General features: G+C 41.6%; 2 protein-coding genes across 2 annotated transcripts in view; both read right to left on the bottom strand.

Moving 5' to 3' along the window:
* GTDC1 (glycosyltransferase like domain containing 1) overlaps positions 1–25,000 on the bottom strand; it is a 314,519-nt gene that overhangs the window by 212,878 nt on the left and 76,641 nt on the right. The window lies entirely within an intron of this gene.
* The window catches only part of ZEB2 (zinc finger E-box binding homeobox 2), a 113,765-nt gene that overhangs the window by 1,966 nt on the left and 86,799 nt on the right, over positions 1–25,000 (bottom strand). The window contains exons 4-10 of the mRNA XM_072931739.1: positions 23,709–23,780; positions 17,492–17,680; positions 16,577–16,791; positions 13,980–14,088; positions 11,148–13,117; positions 8,969–9,149; positions 1–48 (exon numbers count right to left, since the gene is read on the bottom strand). The exon at positions 1–48 is cut by the window's left edge and continues 1,966 nt beyond it. Coding sequence (XP_072787840.1) covers positions 1–48; positions 8,969–9,149; positions 11,148–13,117; positions 13,980–14,088; positions 16,577–16,791; positions 17,492–17,680; positions 23,709–23,780 — 2,784 coding nt within the window. The remainder of the gene's footprint in view (positions 49–8,968; positions 9,150–11,147; positions 13,118–13,979; positions 14,089–16,576; positions 16,792–17,491; positions 17,681–23,708; positions 23,781–25,000) is intronic.

Below are 25,000 nucleotides of genomic sequence, written 5' to 3' on the forward strand. Positions count from 1 at the left end.
TGTGTTTAAATGCTTTCTTGCAAATCTGACACTGGTGTGGTCTTTTTCCTGCAAGGACAAGAGGACACACGGGTTACAGCAGCACGAATGAGAAGCTTCTTCATCCCTTGTTCCCCTTCCACCCCTCAATATATTCAAGCAACACAATGCTTGAACCACCCCACTTTCTTCTTCTTCTTCCCACCAAACCATCACACTTTTTTCTTCCACTGCAGAAGCAAAAGAAAAAAAAAAAACCAAAAACAAACAACAACAACCCCACATTTATGTTACAACTTAGGGTTTGCATGGTGTTGATTGTAGTAATTTTACTCAAGCAGCTCAGGATAATAAAGAAAATGACTCAGAGAGCATCAATGGAAAACTGGCAGCTCTAGCGAGCAGCTGACACCCATGAAAATGTTCGAAAAATATCCCTATTTATAAATAATTCTGCTGACAGCATCACATACACGCCGTAGTTCTTTCCCCGCCTCGCTGAAGAGATTAGCCCGTAGAGAAAGCCTTTGTTTCTTAAAGTTTTCTTTGTTATGTGGCTGATGAATAGCAGGAAGCCAACATCTTATCTCTGTGCCTTCACCGGTGGTGCCACACAGCCACAAGCCAGCCACTGGTCAGCCCTTCCCCACCTCCAGCACCCCAAGGTGAGCCAACATGGATTCCCCAGGGATGCTCCTGACGGGTCTGGTGACAGCAGGAGAGAGCTGAGACTCGCTGAGTCCATGGGGGATTTGCTGCTGGCAGGAGGACCTGAGCTGGACCCACCCCAACCCACTCCAGGGGTACCCTCTGCCAACCCTTGCCTACAGGAGGAAACCCTCAAGGACAGAAAGACGTTTTTCCCCCAGCACGTGAGCAAATACAAATACATACATCTGCCACAGAAGCATAAGGGGTTTCTAAATAAAATGTTGTCAGCCACTCGCTGAGTGCTAAAGTGGTGTTAAGCTGCAGAAAACAGTATTTCCTTTGGCATTTCAGACAGTTTCGAACCAATGTTTGAAACTCAAAACCAGTGCCAAGCCTAAACACATCTGGTTGATCCCTGGCCACAAATAGCACAGGAATGCCTTCAACACCTTCCAGAACTGCCATACTGAAAGCTTAATTCCAAAATAGAGCTGACAAAAAATACTTGTCAGCATGATGCCACACGACAAAACTCAGCAAAGCATGATGCAACCGTGAGATATCCAGACATAACATATGGTGCAAAGATTGGAATTAGTGAAGACCGATCACCAAACTTAGATTGCAGAAGGCAAAAAATAAAATCAAACAGTAGTACCTTCAGCTGATTTTATTTTTTTTTTTTAATTTTGGAAATGTCAAATTATACTCTAAGTGTCATTCAGCTGGGTGCTGAAACCATGCAGGTAGATACGGTGCCAATTGGTCATTATTTTATATTTCATGTGATTTTTCATGGGTATTAAAATCCTGGTATTTGGTGCCTGAAATGTGGATCCCTGCTTTGCATGTCCTATTGCTAGAGCAGATCATTAGGAACTTATTAGTGAACTGGCCTGATTCCTTGAGGGTATTTATCATACTTAGCTCATGCAGCATGCGACCAGAACAGGAATAAACTTCACACCAGAGCCCTTCCATCCTGTCAGTTGTGAAAGTGTGATGTTTCTTTAATTTTACAGAAACAGAAGCAGGGAGAGGATGAGTATGGTAGACTGCCAGCCAAGAGCAAAGGGCTAGGAAACATCAGCATGGAAGGAAATCCAGCAAGAAAAAATATAAATGCTTTCAGATCACTGAAGGATCTCAGCTTCCAGGAAAACTCAGGCTGCTCCTTTATGAACCTGATCTGATTTTTTCCTTGGGACATGAGAGCACGGAAAGTCAGGCAGAGAAAAAACTCCACTTTCATAGCAAAGTTGCAAAGAATGAATACCAAGAACTATGCTAATTTTTTTTTTCTATCCAGTCACAGCTACCTTCAAGTCCTACTGTGAAAGTTCACATTTAATAAGGTGTGATTAACGAATCCTCAAGGAAGCCAAAATTGTGTTATGAAATGAAGGGGAGATCTGGCAGCAAGGAAAATACAGGAGAAACCACAGCTAAAGTAACCCAAATGACAGGGAAACTAGTAGATGGTTGGAAATTAGGGCTCAGACTGCATTTCTTTGTAAGAGATTTTCCTAGGTCTGCATGCATACGAGGTTTCTTTTTTTCCTTTTTTTCTCTTTATGCTAAAATTGAAAATTCAAACTTGATATATTGAATTATAGCAGTATTACTTGTGTGAACTGTTTCTTAAATCTGCATTTCTGCCAATTTAACCTGTTGGTTTAAAGTCAAACTCAAAGAAAATTCTGGGCTTTGAGCTATAAATGCATTTTGGCTTTGAACCTCCATCCTTGACCTAGGGGTGCACCAAATCCAGAGCTGGAGTCAGCTACCTGCGATTCAGGGCACAAGTTTAGCCACAAAGGGGAAATCCCAGAGTCTTAGCTCAGGAGATTTAAGCACGATCAAGTCACTTACTCAAATTAGCTTAAAATCCCAAAGCACTCTCAGCCTAAGCGCTCTCAAACCCCAGCACTGCCAGTGGAAAACCCTCACGGGTGAGCTGGGAGCTTTCCCAGCTCTACCAACACCCAATGGGATGAACCTCTGCCCTGACCCAGTTGCCCTGCTGATTACCCTCGGAGCAACACATTGATATCCCCTCGCTAATACCTCAATAGTTGCTAATTTGGTTTCTTTTTTGCTCCTTGCACACTTTCTGCTTTTCGTCAGCACCTTTTTAGTGTCCTGCCCACGTTATCTCAGTCTCTCCCTCTGACTTACTTTTCCCTAACATCAACAAACCCAACCCTTGTCTTGTTCCACTTCTCCACCATCACTTCTCCATTACTTCGAATTCCCTGATTATTTTTTTACATTTATCTGATGCCCACTACACCCTTCTCTGTCCTGTCCTGGGAAACATTTGAGGTCAGATTGGACAAAGCCCTGAACAACCTGATCTAGCTGAAGGTTTCCCTGGTCATTTCAGGGACTAGATGACTTTTAATGATCCCTTCCAACAGAAACTATTCTATCTATGATTCTCTCCCCACAGCTGTGCTCCATCCAGCTCCCAGCACTTTTCCTTTCCTCCAACAGAAGTTAACCACCTCCACTGCTCTCATCCAGACTTGCCTCCACCCACCCTTCCAAAACCTGGGCGATGTGCTTGTCCCTCAGTCTTTGCCTGCTTTGCTCATCCCTTGCATGTGGCATTCGTGCCACACACAGATGTAGCCTGGCAGGGAATCATCCATATTTTATAAATTAATTTAGAAATGAATAGACTAAAATGCTTCGTATTTTCATATTAATTTATGTTAGCACTAAAAAGGCAATGCTAGAGCTATTTAGTCTACCACATCCATATCAAGGCCTCAGTTTTGATCTGAGGGAACCTGACAGCTTGGGCAAAGTTCTTTGTTCAGACACCACATAACATACCTTAGCAGTGCTCAGTGTGCAGCTGTTACAACACTAATTGAAATATGTTTTTAAATGTATCAGGTTTCCGAACATTTGCAGAATAATTTTCTTCCCCTCATGTGCAAAGCCCAGTATTCCAGCCGTTTAAAATGAGTGTTTAATCCCTACAATGTGTTAGTAGGTCATAAAATAAAACTGGACTAAGGTATTTTACACTGGGGATGGGAATAAATCTGCGATTGTAGGTGGATGAGGAGGACCTACAACTTTAGGAAACCATAGTATCCCTGGCTGGTTTGGGTTGGAAGGGACCTTAAAGCTCATCTCATTTCATCCCCTGCCATGGGCAGGGACACCTTTCTCTAGAGAAGGCTGCTCTAAGCCTTGCCAGAGCCTTACAACCCTCACAGTGAAGACTTTCTTCTTAATACCTAGTCATATCTCCCTAATACCTGAAATCCTAATATCTAAACCCACTCTTCATTTTGAAGCCATCACATTGTCCTAGAGCACTGTCATGCAGTCACAACATTCATAACACCATTGGGCTAGAGAGAAGTCAAAAAGAAGCAGATTTGACATCCCACCCCAAAGGTTGTATCCAATCCCATTTGAGATGCCCTGTGTCATCCATGGGGGATGGAGCTGGGAGAGATGGACCCAAGGAAGCTCAAAGAAGAGCTCACGAAACACTTGTGTTTCATCAGATTGATAAGTGATGTAGATGCCACATTTTGCAATGAAATTAAATGATAAATCTCTATCAAATATCTATAGGAAATGTTTGGGTCTTTTTTGCTCTTTGTTGCAAAACACAGGTTCCCATGGGGGCCCACACTCAATTTACAGAGGGGAAGTTAGAACTAATGTGTTTGCGAAGTCTCTAAAATTGCATTTCTGTTAAAACAAGGCAACAACAAAAATCTCTGATAGAAAGTATCTCTCAATCTTCCTGGGCTGAAAGTCTTTGACTGAAAAGCTGTGCATTTCCCATTTGCAGTGGTATAAAAGCCACAAGACATCAGATCACAAGCTGTCACTGGTCCCAGACTAAATATCACCTATCCTTTGCCTAAGGCAAAGTGGGTCTCTTTTCCATGGGAGGGGGCCAAACAGAAATCCCACTCTTCGGAGGAAAGAAGGAAACATTTTTGTGACAGTTTGTTTTTTATTATTTTTTAAGGCAGTTCCTTTGAAGCTGCTCAGGGGTTTGGATGTTAGATGTAGTCCCAATGGAGATGGATTAGTGGCCAGAGCATAGGAGAGCGGTCAAAGGTGCAAGATAAATGCAATTTATATATAATTGCCCATGCTGCACCTGTTCCATTTTCAATAAGAGACCTTGTCTGCAGACACAAACATAGAATATATCCTTTTTTTCCCCTTTATTTGAGTGTAAAATGGGGAATTCTAAACTTGTATCAGAGTAAAGCAAGAAAAAATAACCTTTAAATAGCATGTAAATTTTTTATGAATCAAGCTCTAAATAAAGAAAACTCCCAAGCTGGGAATTCAAAATACTAGCCAGAGAGAGCTGATTTGCTACCAGGCTCAAGAACAATATTTAGTTTACAGAATCAATCTGGAAATAAAACTAGTGCTTGCATCAGCATGAAAGCTACAAAAATAAAAAAGAGGTCTTAATAAAATATACAGTGGAAAAGGAAAGGATGAAAGCCCTAGCACAGCTATGAGGCCCTCAACAGCCCACACAAGTAATAAAATAGAATATGATGTAATATAGAACAACAATGAAAGGATTTTAAATTTCTAGGTAGGATTCTGAAAAACTGTTTCCAGCTTTTGTTGTGGAGCAGGCACGCTGAGAGTTCCCCTGTGAAGCTACAACAAAGCTGGTGTGTGGCAGACACAGGCGTTGACGAGGGCAGAACAAACATTAACCTTCACCTTACTCCTCCATCGCTGGACCAGGAGCCAGGATATTTCTCTATTTCTAGATGCTCCATTCTGTTTGCTCACCTGCTCACTCACCCACTCCTGCCTTCCCTCCTTATCAGCAGCACTAAGGATTTTTTGCTCACCAAAGCACCGATGCTTTGCCGTGAAGGCAACCAGCTTCTTCACCTTTCATAAGGAAAGTGTCTTGAACCTTGTGCTAAGCAGCTTGGAAAAATCTGAGATTAGACACATCCCATATTGGCTCAACTAATTTCAGCCTGTCCAAATTAGGATGAGTCCACAAGATTCTACAGGAAAACCATGTGAGCACTGAGTGCCTGTGCTACCTGCCATGCTCTGCACCCTAATTACAGCACTGCATCCCCTGGATTCATGGAAACAGGACCTTGTGAAGCTCAAACTCTAAGAGGGACACACAACTTCTCTCAAAATTCAATGGCATCCCAAAATTAAATTATCAGAATTTGGTTCTGCAACAAACAGTGGCCTCTACACTAAATTTCAGATGAGTCAGAACCAATGCAATTCACTCATTGCAGTAACACAATAAATTTTCATTCTCCCCATGAAGCTGAAAGCTATTACAGAATACCACCAATCCTGCACAAATTAAAAAGCAAGGATTGTGAAATTTGTGGGCCTTTTTCTACTCTGTTCCAGCTGTGGCAGGCATGGTGTACAGAGGTAATCCCAGAGCTCTTTGTCCTGCAGCCGGCCGCATGGTTCCACCAAAGTTCTTGGCTGACAAAGAGAACTGGCCAAATCCTTTTCTTCTTGCCCTGGCACCAAAACTCAGCTTCACTGCAACACCTAAACATTCCTGTTTTCTCCTTTACAACACTTGATTAACAATAAATAATGATTCAGACAACTTATGTAGTTTTACCTGTCAATGTTTTGCTTCAAATTATTTCTCTTTGATAAATTCTTGGGGCCTCTGTCTGACTCTTTAAACCCTTGTTCTATTGCTGGCTACAATACATGGACCTTAAGAAGGGGTGACAAATAAAAATCTGATTGTCCCAAAGTTCTAATAAAACACATATATTCTTTTTAGACAGAAAAAAAGAGATTGTTATAAACAACAGCCATTATTTTGTGCTTCTCCAGGAAAGACAGGGAGCATTCCAATTCCTCTTAAAACATGTTTTTAATGAAGCTACAACAGGTCATGATCAGCTGCTCAGGACACAGCAACACCCTCAGAAAAAAAAAAAAAAAAAAAGAAAAAAGGGCTTTTTTTCTCTTTTTTAGGTTTCAAAAAGTAGGTTGAAAAATCTGGGCCTGCTCTTACAATGACCCCAAAGGCAGAAGAGGGTGTTACTTTCAATTCAGTTCCTTCCACTGAACATGGACTGCAGTTTCACACCTATGTTATTAATGCAATTACAAGTTTTGCCTGAAACTATCAAATTAATTTGAAATTCACTTAAGATGTACAGGAGCCACTAGCCAGAGTGCCAGTGCAGTGTGCAGGTATTGGGGCTGGCCCAGCCAAGCCCTTCAGAGCTCCCACTCAAACACTGGCATGATGCACTGAGGCTCCATAAAAGCAAACACATCCCTGATAATAGTACTTCCCTCTTTATCCAGTGATCTCCATCGCAGGATATCATGAATTAATATTTACAACACCCCAGAGAAGCGGGCTGGTATCATTTCCCCATGTTTCAAAGATGGGAGAAGGTGAGAGAAAGCTGAAACAACTTGCTGCAATTCACAAAAGCAGTCTGTGGTGAGGCAGGGGAGAGTGCAATGATCTCAGTGCCTGTGCCTCTGCCACGAGACCATCCTTCCTGTCCCTAAATGCCAGGCTCCAGCCTGATGATGTGCTCCAGTTCTACTGTATTAAATCTGACACCCTATACATGTTCTGGATCATAAGGCTGAGTCCCATAAAATTGATGGACGTGAAGTTGAGAAGCCAAAAGGGACAGAGGAAAGAAGCAGCAGAAGAGTCCTGGCGTGGCAGCTGAGTGGCATTTTTCTAGGCAGTAAGTTCCCATGCTACTTCAAGACCATAACATATTTTTGCTATTACAAATGCAGTTTATTTTGCAAATCAAGGTGATTGCACACATTTCAGCTTGTCAAATTTTCAGCCTTTCAACCATATGTCTGTCGACCTTATGGACTACCAACTTTATGGGATTCAACCATATGTCCAGATCCCGATATATATGAAGGCCAGTTCTAACATAAGAGCTTTACAGTAGTAGTGTAGTAAACCATAATGTTTGCAGATGGCTGTAATAAAATCATTCAGGAGAGGAAAGGTGCAGGGACGTAAAGCCTTCAAAGCTTCTTCTACTGAATAAACAATTTGATCTGAATAATGTAGTGGGAAGCACATTCTGCCAATGAACTGGCTGATCTGGTCCAAAATGTTGCTTTTAATTTTCTTTCCTAATCCCATGTGTATTTTAACTTCCTTTTGTATTTTCCATTGTGGGATTAGCTTAAAATTTGGAAGAAAAGTATAAGAAGGAAAAATAACAAAGTAAAGGATTTTGTTTTAAAGGCACCATCCACTTCTGAATAGTAAATTTTTCATTTGTGAAAAGCCAAAAGGTTATGTGAGGCCTGGAAGACGTATTAATAGAGAGGTTTAAGGTTTTTACCCTCAAATGGTGAGATTGAAGGATGATGTGACTTGCTTCATTTCCTGAAGCAGGACTCAGCTTTCAAAGTTAAGGCAAGTTTCCTCCTGAGTAAACTTTTCCTAACTCTAGGAAGTTGGAGTTTGGTTTATGTCCTGCTGCACAATAATTCAGATGATAATTCACATTCCCTTTGTCCAACATAACTTGATATCTCTATTATTTGGGAAGCTCCGGTCCCATTTTCCCCTAACTGAAACATGCCGAGCCAATGTGTGGCCCTCAGAGAGCTCTGTCCTGGCTGACAGTGGGGAAGGGAGCACTGCTTGTAAGGGGAACCACGGCCAGCATAGGTGTGATAGAAGGTCTTTTTCAAACCAAAGTATTTTTTAAGCTGACAGTGCATTGTGAGCTTTGGCAAGCTTCCTTGAACTAGACAAAAATCACTTCCTACTCAGGAAAGAAGGGAACCTTCCCTGGGCATTAACTGGGAAGTGAAAAAGTGAACTGCAACCTGCTTGTGCTGCTGGTGTGCAAAATCACTGCGAGAGGAAACCCCCTGAGCTGCTGACTTTCAGACAACTTGGCCAGAGCCAGCTCTCATGCTGCTAACATCAGTGGCCATTTTCCTATTGGATTAATGGAGCAGGGTCAGATAGCGTCTAAGAAACAAGAAATACACTGTCACTCTTTCTTCCCAAGGCAGACTTTGTGTTAACCAAGTTGCAATTGTTTTATAGTGATAGGGTCTGTCTCATTTCAAGAGGGCTTGGCCTTGGAGATGATAATTGCCACAACACCTACCAACATTTACCCCATCACACCCAACTGTCCTTCACCAAGCAATAACCATCAAGAAAAATTAAAAAAATAAGTCAGAACAGAACAAAATAATTTTTTGAAAGCCTCAGCACCTGCACAAATGTACTCATGAATGACTGTGAAGAACAAAGAACAACCCTCAATGCTGCCCTCGGCGTGCGCGGCTGCCCTACCTGTGTGCTCGTATTTGTGTCGCAGCAGGGAACTGCTCTTCTGGAATGTCTTGTCACATAAGTCACACGCATACATGCCACTTTCTGTCTTCTTGATCTTCTTTCGGGACAGACAGGAGTCGGAGTCCGTCATGTCGTCGAGGCCGGACATGTAGTCTGGGGTTCCATCAAGCAATTCTCCCTGTGAGGGAGCCACTCGTCAGCGAAAGCTGCTCCCGCCACCCATCCTGCCCACCAACCACCCCAGGGAAGTTACAGTCACGCCTCGGTGGTCCCTCTCAGCTTAGGAATATGAATAATGAGACTGCAGCTGATGGAAAGTATGGGAATAACAAGGAGCCTTCTACTCCTATGCCTCAAACCAACTTTCTGTCTTTGAGCACCCTGCAGTAATGTGGTTTGCACAAACCCACAGTATTTACTGTATCAGCACTAAATATTTCCAAGGAAGTGTGAAGGGGAGGCTCTTCATGGCCAGTAAAAGGTATTGTATTATTTTACAGAGGTAAATGTAAGCAACAGCTAAGGGATCATTCCTCTCAAAATTCCAAAAGTTGGGTGCATTCTGTATCTGTAGAAAGGTTTTAATTGAATTTTATATTTAGGTACAAATGTTATTATTATGCAATCCATTTAAATGTATGTCTCCCGACTAAAGGCCTCAAGCTATATTTTTATATTTAATTTTGTAATTTGAAATAGGGAATATTAATAACACTTTTTATCAATGTTCTATCTATGTTAAAACAGCCTTCAGCATTAAGCAATAATGAATGTGGATCAGTAAATTATTAAATTTCTTGATATTTATTTTGTCTCGATCCAAAGAGAGTGCAAACTTGCATGATAACATACATTTCCATTTGCTATCACACAGTTCAGTTTTCTTAGACTAGGTTTGCACTAATTAATATTAGAGAAGATTAAATAGGCTTAAATACATTTACAAAGAGGGCAGATGTACTGTAAATTGGAATAGTGGAACAGCTGTTATGGAGGTGCAGTGCTATTTATGCTCCTATTGTGCAAAGAGGGATTACAGTCTGTAATGTAAAACCATACCTGATTTTCACATTTGAAACTATAAAACATTTACTAGTCAGTAAAATTACTAATGGACGGTAATAGGACATGGGGGAACAGGCGCAAATGTAAGAAAAAATTATTAATCTATAATCAGTTAATCTCATTTAACTAAACTCTGTACATTATATCTGAATACACCCAGCAAAAGGCTATAAAAGTACAAGACTTCTGTGGAGTTGCTCTTCACTGCAGGCATGCAAAGGACAAAATCCTTTGCTACACCTGTGTTGACTCTGGGACGAACTGGGGGAAAAATTACAAGTTGTACCTGGGCACCAAGAACTGCTGACCCAGATTATGTGTCCAGGGAAAGACTTTGTCTGCAATTAAGGGCCCTGGCTGCTACCTCTCCAAATAATTTAATTTAATCTCAGGGGTTTTTTCAAAGCTGTTCCAGATGACTGGCAGGATTAGAGGACTAAGAGTCTGGGAAGACCAGTAGGTAGCCCAAAGGAAGGGGCTATTGGTCAATGTTTCTCATCCTCCAGACATTTGTGAGGAGAGGACAACTTTCCCATGAATGGTAGATGAACAATCCCCCAAAAATATAGAGATGGAAGCTCTGAAGGCTTTCAATGGATTACAGTGTCTATGAGGCTGTATGGACATCTGCTTAGAGGGATACAACTTTGCATCCGAGTGTGGAGGTGACTCCAAAGGGGTCTCCCACTGCTCCTTTTGTCTGTGGTGAAATGTAGTTATGCCCTGAAGAGCTAAGTTTTCCTACAAAGTTTCCTTCTTTTTTCCCTTTAGGATATGAATTATTATTATTATTATTATTATTATTATTATTATTATTATTATATTGCTATACAAATATAAGGAGAAATGGCTGAACTCTTAATGGAACAAAGGTCATTATGCCTGTTCAAAGTAATTGGTACTGCTTCTGAATCCAAGCAGAAGTACTCTTAAGGTAACTGCAGTTTATTTTCCTACTACGCCACATCTTTCCAAGTTCAGACTTAAATAAACCCTGCTAATTTTGTTGGAAATGTTGATTATAGCTTTGGGCTTTTTCTTCTCTAAGAGGACACATCAGAAAATACTAAATTCTAGACTTTCAAAGCAGAAAACAGTTGAAACCATTTACCTGAAATCCTTGTTTCCGCTGGTACTTTCTCCTTTGCTGCATATCGGCAAAAGTAGCTGCTCCAGTTGGGTAGGTATAGGCCATATGTGGTAGGAAGCTCATCTGATCTAGTCCTGGGTATGGTCGCAGCCCAGGAATACTGGTCTGGACTGGTGGCATAAAAGTGGCTGGGGGAAATGCGCTCTGTGGTGGAAGTGTTGTGTATAAAGGTTTGGCACTAAATGGGTTCATACCAAATACTGGGTTAGTGCTTTTATCCAGATTATTTGAATTAGAAAACTCCTTCTTGATAAAAGTCAAGTTCAGCGGCTCATCTGAGTTTTCAGATGATGAAGAAACACTGTTGTGTTCTAAATTTACACTATTAGATTTTGTTTTGTTCTTTGTGGCTATAATACTTTTGGGTTCCTTCATTTGTTTTGGTAAAGACAAGTCCAATGGCTCAGCCTGAAGCTCCTCAGAAGAGAAACTGTTTGGAGTGTAAGAACTACTGTGGGAGTTTTTAGAAGATGTGGAAGAAAGATTTAAAGGAGAAGGAGTATTGCTCCTAGAGTGGTCCAATTTATCAACTGGCTTAATATTGGTAAAATGAGGAGGTTTTGTTAGCCTGAGAGGAGTATCACAATTAGTAACACTGTTATGGAGTTCAGCTATAGATGGTGAAGTTATAGAGTCCACAGGCTTTATTGGAGATCTGGCTGACAAAGAGTCTTTAGTGGGAGTGTTGTTGGTGGCAGCCAGCGCCACCTTGGCACTGGCCCTTTCCAGTGATGGTGACCTGGAACTTGAATACTGGTAGACTTTTCTTTGTTCAAACCATTCCTTCACAAATTCCTGAGGAAGGCCAACAGCAATGGAAATTTTCAGTAGTTCATCAGAGTTGGGCTCCATATTCATAGCATAATATGCTTTAAGTACAGACATGTGGTCCTTGTATGGGTTGATGGGGCTAGTCATTCCTTTCTCAGAAAGTACTGATGACAGCAAGAGGGTTTGCTTATCAAACACTCCAGGTTTGTTGGGAACCATGTTCTCATGAGGCTGAAGGACTGCCTTGATTTCTTCATTCATTTTACACAGGTAACGCTCATGCTGATGCAACGGAATGGGACCAGGAAAGCTTTCTTTACAGAACTGGCATGAAAATGGAGTGGATACGTTGTGGTTCTCTATCATCTTGTCTTCAGTTACCAGGTCTATTAGGGTTCGCAGTTTCTCTTTTTTAATGTTATTGAGCTGCCTCCTCGAGTCTGTGGTCAAGCTCTGGAGGCAAGCTTTGGCTTCATTGACTTTCTCTAATGTATAGTCAATAATACTTTTAGTGGCACCATTATGACTTACTACTGGAAGACCCACGGGGGGAATATTGGGGGAGGTAACTCCTTGTTCCTCGGCTTGAGAGCATGAATCCTTCATATGGTAAACCTTCAACTTGGAGATCTCTTCAGCCTTGCAGTCCATTTTCTGCCTGGAAACCGTGTTGTCCACAATCTGTAGGACCTTCTGCACCTCGCTTAAATTGCTGCCTACTGCAGGAAACCCGAGCAATGGTGCTTCCATCCCTACACCTAAGTGCTGCATTGGACTTTGAGCAGACGCATGAACTCCTAAGGGGCTGGTTGCTCCAAGTCCACCATTCATAAAAGGACTAGTTGCACTAAACCCATGTGAGGCCATAAGAACCTTGTACTCATTGAAATCTAGTGGTTCTGTTTTAATTTTCAGTAGGCCTGTTTGCTCAGACATACTAAGTGGTTTGCCATTCTCCAGCTTGTTTCTCAGCTGCGTGATGGCTGAATTAGTAGGAGAGGAAGATACAGAATTAGGAGAAGAACCCGTCTTGATATTGTTTCTCATTCTGCCATTTACAGAGATTAAACCAATACACTTCTTGCTGCTGATGTGCGAACTGTAGGAGCCAGAATGGGAGAAACGTTTCTTGCAGTTTGGACACTCATATGGTTTTTCACCTAAAATGATAATTAAAACCAAATGTTACTTATCATTCTTGCTGCTATAATTGCAAGAGTTTGCATTTGGTACCTAACTGATCGCCTGTGTATCCAGAGATTAATAGTGAAGGAAATATTAATTCTCTGAACTTGGCCACACACCACCACTGCTTTACCCTCCTCTTTCTACAGGTTTTGAGGTCAGTTTGGACCCAGGGTCTCCAGGCAGCAACAGCCATCAAAGTGTGAGATTGGCTCCAGACTGACCAGGGCAAGTCACAGGTAAGCACCCTGTGGGGAAGAGAGTCAAATCAAATCAAGACTGTTCAAATTAGATTTTTTTTTTTTTATTTCCTCCCCCAAAATGGAATTCTCACCAGATATAAGCACCAGTATGAGAAACTGAGTCCTGATGTTAGAACCTCCACGTCAGTTTGTGCCCAGGCTGAGCCTGGTGACATTTTGTGTGCTGAATTCTGCATCAAGTAGGAGAGCCAAAATGCCCAAGTCATTAAATCTGAGAGGCTTGGCAGTTTCTTGTTATCTGAGAATATGAGCTGTATTTCACTGGGGGGGACTTTTTATTTTGGAAAATATAATGGACTCTTTGGGTTCCCACTGCACAGCGATGAATGAATGCTTCTGAATTCAAACTGCCAAACAATCTATATTACTTGCAGGAACATTTACTATTTCCAAATCTTTTAGCAAGACCGTGGTATTAACAGCATGATAAATGAGGATGACTCAGATATCACTTATGAAATACCTTGGTAGCTCCAAGAAGCCAGAAGCAGAACTGTGTAAATTTTAAGCAGTCTTTAAAACTCAGCTAATTAAACAAAATGCAAATGAGCACACCAGCACCTCCGCTACTCACCACTGTGAATTCGCAGGTGTTCCTTCAGATGGTGTTTATATTTGAAGGCCTTGCCACACTCAGTGCATTTGAACTTACGATTGCCTGCTCCTTGGGTCAGCATTTGGTGCTGGGAGGAAAAGAAGAAAACAAAAGAGATACCAACATGAATTTTATGCAAGAGAAACCATGAATTTCAAGCTTAAAAAACAAAAATTAAATTAATGCGACTCTGAATTCATCAAGCAGACCAAAAGGTCTGCATGTACATTTATTTGTCTCATCAGCGTTGCAATAAAAATCAAAATGTTGGCAGTAAACCGAAACAAATGAGAAAGTACTTTCACATGAGCATTCGATATTTGCTTTAGAATTATTTCCTAAGTCTCTCATCAGAAATGTGTTGCTTTAAGGTATCTTATGATGAGAGAAACAGTTTTATAAGAAGATTTGTGGCTCTTAATATTCCTAGCAGATTCTGAACATGTGGGACTCAGCTTGTTTAAAAATTCTGTTTACTGCATGTGGAGGAAAGAGAGAAACACTGTTGTTAGTGGCATTTCATGTAAGATTTAATTCATTATCAAGCAAGAGAGACTGCATCTTCAGCATAAGCTGCTGCTGGAAATTTTTTTTAAATCACAGGGCAGCAGGAAAGACTTGAGCTACCTTTCATGCCATGTTTTTCCCTGGTGCTCTTCTGAGGGGCGAGGGAAAGTTGAAAGTTAAAAGGGGTGTAAAGATATAATCAAAGCAAGCTGACCTTTTTGTAACAAGCAAGGAAAGCCCCATGACTTTGAATTTGGAGAGGGAAAAAAATTAATTAAAAAATAATTATTATCTTGATAATCATGTAGCCACTCTGGATGCTCAAGGTAGGAGGTCAGCCTTTTGCAGGCAACCACGACACAAAAGCCTTTTGCAGGAGCAGGGAGGGGGGAAAAAGGGGGGGGAAAAAAGGAAAGAAAAAAAAAAAAAAGGCAGCGCCGAAACGGTATGACAACTGCGAGGGTGTGCTGCCTCTTCCCACATTCCTGGCGAGACAGATGGTGTTACATGGGACACAGGGAGGTTTGTTCAAACAGCAGCAACCTTCAAAGATCAAGCAGAGCCCAGCCCGCCGCGCGCCATTGAGGGACCCGCGCTCATATGTTGCTGAGTTGCATAAACAAACAGCAACAGCTGTTTTGTCTCCCCCCATCGCCCTCCGAGGACTACTATAAACTTTAGTTGTGCCACTGTTAATATGATACAATCATTTTAATTTACTAATTGTAAATGCCATGAGCAAATGAGGGGACTTTTCAACACCAAAGCTACCATTCATAATGCGCCAGTACCAGCGCGCTCTCGCATGTGAAATTTCAGGCAGTTACGTTGGATAAATATCCAGGCGGGTTTTGTTCCCTCCCCTGGTGTTTTTAATGATACGAGGCAAAAGGAAGAACCTTACAGTGGATCAGGTTAGGAAAAATATACATGGGAAAATCTGTTTGTCTACTGGAAAAGCCATGGGAAGGAAAGAAAGGAGAAAGCGCTCTGGAGTCATTTGTATTGATTTAAGATCAAGCAAAAGATACGGTTCTCTTAAAAATGCTAATTGCAAAAATCGCGTGATTAGGAAGATGTGTGTTTGCCTAACTGAATTTACCTTCTGCTGAGAAAAACCTACCAAGAGAAATCCAGCAGATTGTGATTTTCAGGTTTTTAAGAAAAATAAATACAGCATAAAGCCTTTATAATTTGACACAATGCACACATCTATTTATTCAACTTTTAACCACACCATTTGAGTTTCCATTACAGCCCTCCTTAAGATGGGTTTTTAGAAGTAATTCTCCACCTAGGAACAGTTTTTCTTCTTGTGTGTAAAGAATTTTGTGGCACAGGTCTATCACCAGCCCATCTAGGAGCACTAGGGAAGCTCAGTCACCTGTTTGAGACACCAGCATTTCCTTAAATGTGGCACTGATATAATATTACATGTGCCCCATCGAGGAAAAAACGGCTTTGATTTATTGCAGATACACTGCCGGGCTATACAAATGAGAGCAATGCCCAATTCTAGTGGCACAATCACAAATGATAGCCTCTATGTACTGTCGGAAGAGTTCTTCTCAGAATGTGTAATTATGTCTAACAAACGATTATACAAAATACGCATAATTTCATGTGATTGAAAAGGTTACTCAAAAAGTAATGAAAAAATATTAGTGGATCTTTTAGTATGTCTTGGAGCTCCTATTTGCAACACTGCAAAGTAAAACTAGGTGAAAAATGGAATTGAAATTGCTGAGATGTTTAATAATGTATAATTAAAATGTTACAGTTTCATTCACTTTTTGAGGAACATAAAAACGAAACTAAAGTCAAGTTAAAGTGCAAATAAAATTTCTAAATTAGAAATTAACACACTCATTCGATCGTGAACATAAGACTATTAAATCATATTAGAAGAGACCATCAAAAAATCATTTAGACCTCAATTAAAGCTATTACCATTAAAAGATCTGCATCTTCAAAATGCCATGAAAAATTAATAATGATTGCCAATCAAAGCAATATCGTTTCTCTAAGGGGTTATTACAGAAAGAAATCACTTAAAACCAGCCCCCCACCTGATCTGTCCCTGGCTTGTGTGTCACCATATGCCGCTCGAGCTGGGTGCGGTAGGCAAACGTGTAGTTACAGAGAGGGCACGAGAAGTTCTCCTCGTTCTTCTCGTGGCGGTACTTGATGTGCTCCTTGAGGGACGTCAGGCGCTTGTAGCCCCGGTCGCAGTAGGGGCAGGTCAGCAGTTGGGCAAAGGCATCTGGAGTTCCAGGTGGCAGGTCTGCACCCCGGGATGGGGAGGGGAGGGAAGAGAGGCAGGCCAAAAGGTCAGCAAATCAATGGCAGCTCATGGGCTGATTGCCCGGGATGGTATGAGAGGAATCGCCGCAATCTGCTGCCCGGGAGGGAGGGACGGCGCTTCCAACCAGCGGCGGGAGGCACCGGCACCCGCGCACGCCCACGGCAGACTCGCAGGGCCCGCTCTGGACCCCGCCGGGAAATTAATTATGGGCATCACTCCTCCCGCAGACCTGGCTGCCTTGAAAACTAAGAAATACTTTTCCTGATCAATTGGCAATTTGCATTCCAGCCCCAGCTCATTATGTTACTTATGCCATTGACCGAATCCTTCCTACTGACTATTCTCCAATTATTTATCAAGGCATTGGAGAGGCAAGAGGCTGGCTACTCTGTCTTTTGTTGCATTAAAACTCTATTAAAACTTCCCAAACTCCCAAGTAGAGCAGCAGCCTTTCTCCTCTTTAAATTCAGCTCTTCAGTTCACCCACCAAATAATACAAATGTGCTGACTAAAAAATCACAATACACTGAAATTACAGCCCCAATCTTTGCTCATGAAATTCCATGCCGCTGCAGCTGTTCTTCAATTTTTAAGGTAAACACCCAGGCATGTAGTGCATTTATAATTGCAACAGCTGCACGAGGTCAGGATACTGGCTAAAAATGAATTACAGCCTCACCATTTTCTTCTTGCCCATTGGCCTCTGGAGTGCCAAGGCGAGACAGTTCCTCAGGGGCTTCAGGGTAAATAATGGCTGTGTCGCTGCGCTGCAGGTACTCTGCTATGCTGACTGCATGCCCATCTCCTTCCTCCAGTTTCCTTTTGGCAAAATATTCCTCGAAGTCCGACGTGCAATTTGCGTTCTTCACTAAAACAAGAGAGAGGGAAAAGAAAGGGTGGTTGAGTGCATTGTCCCAGAGAGCCTGGGCCAGTCAGCAATGTTAGAGGTGGGGCAGATTTACTGGAGCTACAAGGCTGGGGCTACAGCTGGATCCTTGCTCCAGCTCCCAATAAAATTAACGTGGGCTTTCTACCAGTGTGGATGGAAGTCAGGGCAGGCAGTTAAATTAATAAGAACACGGGGCTCTACAGGGCAGAGGGAGAAGTTTATGAGGCTTGGGTAATGCAGGTAATCTTTCATTGCTGGAACCTGAACAACCTTCATGGGGCTCCTGGGGGTCCCACAGCTTTTGGCATGAGCACAGCTCGACCTACAGGACTGAGCTCAGCTGCCCCTGGACCCCTGAGACAGTCCCCATGTGGGAGATGGCAATTGCAGGTAGTAAAAGACCAAACTTTTCTGAGACAGGTCTTCCTCAGGCTGCTCTTTGTCAGGCACAAGAGGACAGTTGCTCACATCTTCCCACATTTTATTTCCTCCCTAAAAAATTAACTTATAATGAGAGAATGGGATGTTTTAAAAACGTATTGCTTCATGATTTCTGCAATAGAGCCATATGGTTTAGACCATAACAGGGTCACCAAGCCCAAAACCACCTTGACAATCCATACAAGAGTTTTCTTTCTTTTCTTAAAATGTAACCTCAGTTTTTTATTATCCATGCAATGTCCATGAAACATAATACCTACTCAGACACAAAGCATCCTGTTACTAGAAATGTGCTTTTCTCCTCCAAGTATGAACACTGCTTACAGGAAAGACCTTAAAACTCTGGGGTGTTATAGACAAATAATAATATAATTATACTAGAAAAGAAAAAAAAAATTACCATTTTCTTCCTCTATATTGTGTTACTTTGTTTATTAACAAGTCTTGAAAGACACAGTTGGTGGCAGGGAACTAAAGATACTTGTTTTTAACTGAACATAAATAAAAAGAACAACTTATGATTGATTAAATTTTTAATGTATCTCTGCAGAGGTGAAATAAGAAAATGAGGAAACACCATGGACTGTTCTGGAGTTGACGTAAAAGGAAAATACTAAACAGCACAATTCTGCTGTTAGTGATGCCAAGGATCAACATAGAGTAAATATGTGGAAATCAAGGGGGCTATGGTTTTAACCACTGGAAATGAGAGACTAACCCGCTCTTTGGTGTTTAGAAACGGGTGAAGGCTTTGCCCAGTTTCCTCTGAAAATGCAAGGCAGTGATGCTGGCAGTGAAAATGAGACATGACCTCTGACTGGGGCACAACTGGGAGCCTGCAGCGCCTGATTTGAAGCTCTGATCTCGGCGTCATCGATAAAAGTAGATATCCGTCTCTGTAAACCTCATCCCTTTAGCCGATAAAATCAAATCCTCTGGCTGAGACGAATATGCCCTATTTTTCATACCAGCTGAGCAGCTTCTCAACTGTTCTGCAGTATTTTAGTGACAGTGACCAAATGGCACAGGACACAGGACCCTGGTTTTGGAAGGAAACTTCTGTTCCTATCACAGTGGTTTTGTAGGGAATGGCTGCACCACCACAGAGCTCCTCTTGGTCCTACTGCAGCTCCAGTTACCATTTGTTAATAGCATGAGAAGAAATTCTCCCCTTTCAACACCAAAATAAAGCAGCTTCTAGAGAAGGGAAGTGTGAGTGTGGAGAAGAAGGAAGAGTACTTTTCCTCCATGTTGTTCTGGGAGAGAAATATAACAAAATGGTACTTACTGAGAACACCTTATGCACAAGAGCATCACAGTAGGTGTAGAACTTCTTGTTTTTATCAGAAAAAAAACCCGAGGCTTTATTTTTTATGCTGTAAATCTAACTTGTCATTCCCCTGTTATGCCTAAATCTTCCAGGTGTTAAAAGATCATCTACCCTCTGGCTTAGCACTACTCAAGCTCCACTCCTGCTCTTGTTTTAGCAATATACACAAGGAAAACAAGTTTAATTTTGCCAAAAAGAGGCCATGAGCCAGTAAGTGAAGCAAGGAGAGGGAGCTTTTCTCCAGAGAGGAGAAATTGAAGGGCTCCATGGGATGGTCCCATGTGTCCCTTTTCTCCCCCAGGTAAACAAGGAGTTTGCAACTGCATTTATAGGATTAGGATTCAAGCTACTAAGCAAGGCCTGAGTTAATATTAGGAGCTTGCATCCTCAACTCAAACCCAAATGAGGTTCTTCCTTCGTGCCCCCAAGTCTATCTGGAGGCTGATCCACCAGGCTGTGGAGGACTGCTGTGATATTACCAGCCTTGGCTTCCTAATTCTCAGGATTATTTAGCTTCTATGTCTGTACATGCAATCCAGGAGCTAAAGCAAATGTTTACGTCTACATTATAAACCCCTAAAAACAAGGGGATTTAGTGGAAAAGCTGATAGACCCTTCACTAACACAATACAACCAGTGCTGCAGTGCTGCAGATTAACACAAACAGCCAAGGGTGCCCGTGTGGGGCTGGTTTCTCACCAGCAGCATTACTGACAATTCAGACATGGCTGGAAGCTCACACAGAGCTACTAAAAAGACCCATCTGACAAATATTAGGTTTGTCTCTCAGCTTCTGCGTGGAAGACTTGCTTCCCCCCTCCATGACCTGATTTATTTTCCATGTACAAAGCCATGTTCCCAGACTCCTTGTGGGCTGACACTGCACACACACTGCACATCCCCTCCTGCGAGGCAAGGATTTCAGCGAGATCTATGGTGGGTGACCTCACCAAATAAGTCTTTTTTAAATTAATTATTGGAGCCTGGAAAGCAGAAATATTTTCAGCTCCAAAAGCTGATGTGGCTGTGTCACTTAAAAAATAAAACACATTAAGGAAAGCTATCTTTGGAGGCATTTAGGACCTTTCAAGATAAAGTGAGAGAGAGGTCCAAGGAGCTTGGGAGACCAGTTATTTTGTGTGGGAACTCGTCCTGCGAGATGGTGATAGCTGCCCTTAATCGCAAACAAAGCTAATAAAACCACAGCCTTCATTAGCCAGGAAGTGAGAGGCCCCCATTGGTACACACAGATTACAGCCTGAAAACGGGCTGTCCTCCAATCTGCCAAGTTTTGGTTCTGTTTTCCTCCCCCTGAAAGTTTTTCTTTCCCTTTTTTAAATTATGTTAAGAGATCTTTACTTGAATTTTGACAGATGTTACTAATCAAAACCAGGAAAATTTTTCTGTTTGTTTACAGGGATTTTGTTAATCCATTCTCTGCAAGCATCCCAGTTGCAATAATCATAAAAGGTAGAATAAAATAAACTAGAAGAATTTCTTCATTCACCTTTTAAAAACGTCTTCTGCTAAATGACAGTTTTTCAAGTCCCTGTTGCAGAAATCCCCAGAAATATTTACAAATTCATTTAGCAGGACCAAAATCCTTAATTTTCACCCTAATGGTCACTTCTGCTTTTTCACTATGAAGCCTTCATGGCTCATTATAAAAATGCAGCTGATCAATGTACAGATAACAAGATTTTTCTTTAAGTACCACTAGGAAGTGGCCACTCTGACAATAGCAGAATGATTTAATAATGAAGAATTTTTCTTCTCGTTTTCTTTCTCTACTAATTATATTTCACAGAGAATTTGATGCTAAAAGTGCACCACATACTGCACACACTACAGAAACTTTATGGTTGGATGTATGTTTTTATTGGGTTGAGTTTCAGCCTCACCTCTGCTACTTAATTGAATATCAGTATTAGATGCCCTATAACCTGCAGGGAAAAATTGAGGCCACACACACAAGACAGGCCCAAAGCCTATAGTGAGGCTCAAGAAGAAAACTTTGAACACTTCCCAGATATCCAGGAAGTATCTCCTACAGCTCAAGGACTGATTTCTTCCCTTTACTTGTCAAATAATGGTTGAGAAACCTCACTGGGCATGAAGGGGAGCTTTTATTCCTAATAAAAAAAACTACAGGTACTCATAGTCACCTGGCATCTCCCTCTCAAGGTGAAAATATTGGCATAAACATTTAATTTATAAGAGTATTTAATATGTCTAAGTAATCTGACATTGCTCTTAAGATTCTACTGACATTGCAGCAACTAAAGAAACATGTTCTACTCAACCTGACAAGGCACCAGCCTCCACTGAAAGGGACTCTGAACACCTCAAAAAGTGACAAAAGACTTGAATTAAACACTGTCAGAGCAACTTGTGATGGTTATTTGAGCAAACCTCCCATGGCAGCCAGAGTAAAGAGGAGCCTAGGACTTGCACGGGACATTTCGGGGTGTAACTGATAGGAGCAACACACAGAGAAGCTTTTTCATTTTAAATGCAGACCACCTAAATGCAAAGCACCCCTTGAGCCATGAGTTTGCAGTGCATCAAGCTGGGTAGGGGTAACCCTTATTTCTTCCATGCAAAACTGGTTCCAATAGAGGCAGGACGCCCCATGGACCCCGCTCAGGGCTGGCACAGGGCTGTGCCAGGGCTCCATGGCACCTCCAGAGAGATTTTGTGAGGCCAAAAATGAGCTGGAAGACAAGGACATCAGACAGTGGAAGGGAAGGGACTGAGAGGACATGAAGTCTTCCCCTTCATGCAGACCACACTGCAAGCATGAAGGAGTCAAGGCCTGTTATGGCAAGGAAAATATGTGCAAAGGAAGTCACACGGACTGATAGGGGACCTCAAAGGTTCTGGTAATGGTAATTCAGATAACCATCAAACCTTGTTTCTGAATCAGATGTCTTTTAAAATCCTATTTCTCTGAGTGCTAAACACAGTTTTTCACTTTATTGCCATCTCTTGGAAATAAAATAAGCTTTTGAGATACATATGCAGCCAGTTCTGCACAGCAACATCATTAAGTACATATGTAATGATGAACTGTGCCTCGGTGCCACCCTCCTTTCATGCATAATAAATCTCATGGATGAAGAAAGCAGTGATACAGTTTTATTTTCCTATTATTTTCCCCCTCAAGAATGATAAAGTAAATTTCTTGTGCTGCTTAATAAGAGCACTGGGGTTTTATGTGGGTGTTACCAACATTAGGAAAGTGTGAGTAATAAAATCCTTGTGACACTTTGGTACCACCTTTTACAGTAATATTTGTAGAGAGTATTACCTACTAACTAAATTTCATAATGGAATGGATAGAAATGTACTTACACTAGAAAACTCTTCATTTTAGCTGTGTAAATCTATCTGCAACATCTCAAATTGTGACAAAATGCAGAAGAAACACTGGGTGATGTATGGCATTCAGCTGTGCTGAGGATAGAATGAGGCCTTTGGAAAGAACATGGTAAATCCCTGAATTCATTTGGATTTGGAAATAGCAACAGGAACCTTTTGCTGGTTTGCTCTGCTACAGAAAAAGAGAGATGGCTCAGAGGTGATGCCTGCTAAATATCTCTGTCATACTTCTTGTGCCACCAAATGTATTCATTTCTAAGAAAAGGGGAAAGAAAATGATGCTAAAAGTGGCAAAAAAACCCCCAACAAACTATTAGAAACATTATAATCTCATAAATATGCATTCAAAGTGTGTGTGTGTGTCTATGGATCTATGTAAGGGGTTTATGTGTGCCTTGCTGAAAAGATGTTTTCAGTCTCTGAAGCAGCTCACTCTGTGCACCACCCAAATCTGGGGCTGCCAAGGAGGGTGCACCCCATCCTCATTATCAATCTCTACAGTCTCTCATTAAAAGGCCACTGTATCTTGGCCCAGCTACTTTAAACAATCCAAGGCTCATCCTGCCTGGGAAAACATCTCACACTGCTGAGGACTATCACATCCTGAGGATGCAGCTACAAGGAGTTGGGGCTAAAATGCTGTGGGACACAGGAGGACTCTTCACTGCATGAATTGGTCACTGCACTCTCGTGATCAAGCTGGGGGGAATTAAAAACCAGGAGAATTATGTCCGTATTTTCCAATTTTTTAACTGAAAACAAGAAATAGATTGTGTTGTCACTCTCCCTCTTCATGCACAGCTAGCTCCATGTGATCCCAAAGAAAAGTGATGCTCACTCTGTGCAAGGCCTTACCTGTACCATTGTTTCCAGTGGTCTGAATTGTGGCTTCAGGCCCCATAGTGTCATAATCTTCCTTCATTTCTTCTGTGAAACAAAGCAGGCACAATTTTAGCACAGGCAGGGTGGTGAATGGCTCACAAAGCTGGGGAAGATCCCGCTCGGGGAAGGAGAGAAAAGGGCTCTTGTGGACCTCTACACAATGGCTTTGTTCTGGGAAGTGAATGAGTTCAGCAGTGCTGCAGGGACGAGAACTTATTTACTTTAAACACGACAGCGAGTGGTGAAAAACAGAACTATTTGTTCAGAGTAAACGAAGGGCTTTTCCCAATATCAAATCTAACCCCTTTTCGGGTGAGAAAAAGGGAATTTTTTATTTTTTTGTCCTTTCCCCCCCCTTACTTATTTAAAAGAAATAATCAGTTAAGAGACACTGTGAGATCTATACCTGGAAGAAAATGCAAATGCAGAAGGAAAATGTAAGAACTTCTTGTATCTCCCTCTCTATCTACCACCACACAGATCTGAGCTGTCACTGTCATTTTAACCTCGTTTCAGGCACAGCAAGTATTAATATTGAGTGGTGCAGAAATGTGACAAATCCCCAACTGTAGGAAGTCCTCTGCCACTACTACTTGTTTGCATCTTCTGTGCACTTACAAAGTCTGCCTTTATGGCCATAAATTGGGTTAATGCACATGCAAATGAGCATGACACGTGTAAAATTATTTATTATGTATTTTTATGGATCAGTTTACTTTCCATGAACCTGGGGGTTCAGAGTGTATAAAAATAGCTTTTAGAAGAAGTTCCATCACTGGGGAGAACAATTTTCCTGGGTGTTTCAGCCTGCCTGGCACTGCCTGTCAAACTTGGTTTCTTTCTGCTAATTTGTTAGTTCATGTGCAACAGGTATTCACACATGCAGCCTGGATAGGATTTAACCTTCCAAAGGGTTTTCATAGGCAAAAAAAAAAAAAAATTATACAGAGCATTTCTTCCTCCGCTTTTCAACTTCTAAATGCCAACCTTTCTCTATCTGAAGACATGCACAAACACAAAACCTCTCCTTTTCCTTTTCTTTTTAAGTAAAGGAATTTAGTATTTGAGACTTAAGTGAAAAAAATTGCCTTTAATTATTCACTGAGATGCACTTGCAAGAAATAAAATGGCACACGGCACCCAGAAGTGGTTCAACAATGACCAAATAAATTTTAAAAAAGGAGAGAATTTCCCAGAAACAAACACCAGTCGATGATGATTCAGGAAGATGGATGCTGCTCGGCCAATCAAGTGATAGACTGGCA

This window comes from Taeniopygia guttata, chromosome 7 (assembly GCF_048771995.1).
Source record: "Taeniopygia guttata chromosome 7, bTaeGut7.mat, whole genome shotgun sequence".
Classification (NCBI taxonomy): domain Eukaryota; kingdom Metazoa; phylum Chordata; class Aves; order Passeriformes; family Estrildidae; genus Taeniopygia; species Taeniopygia guttata.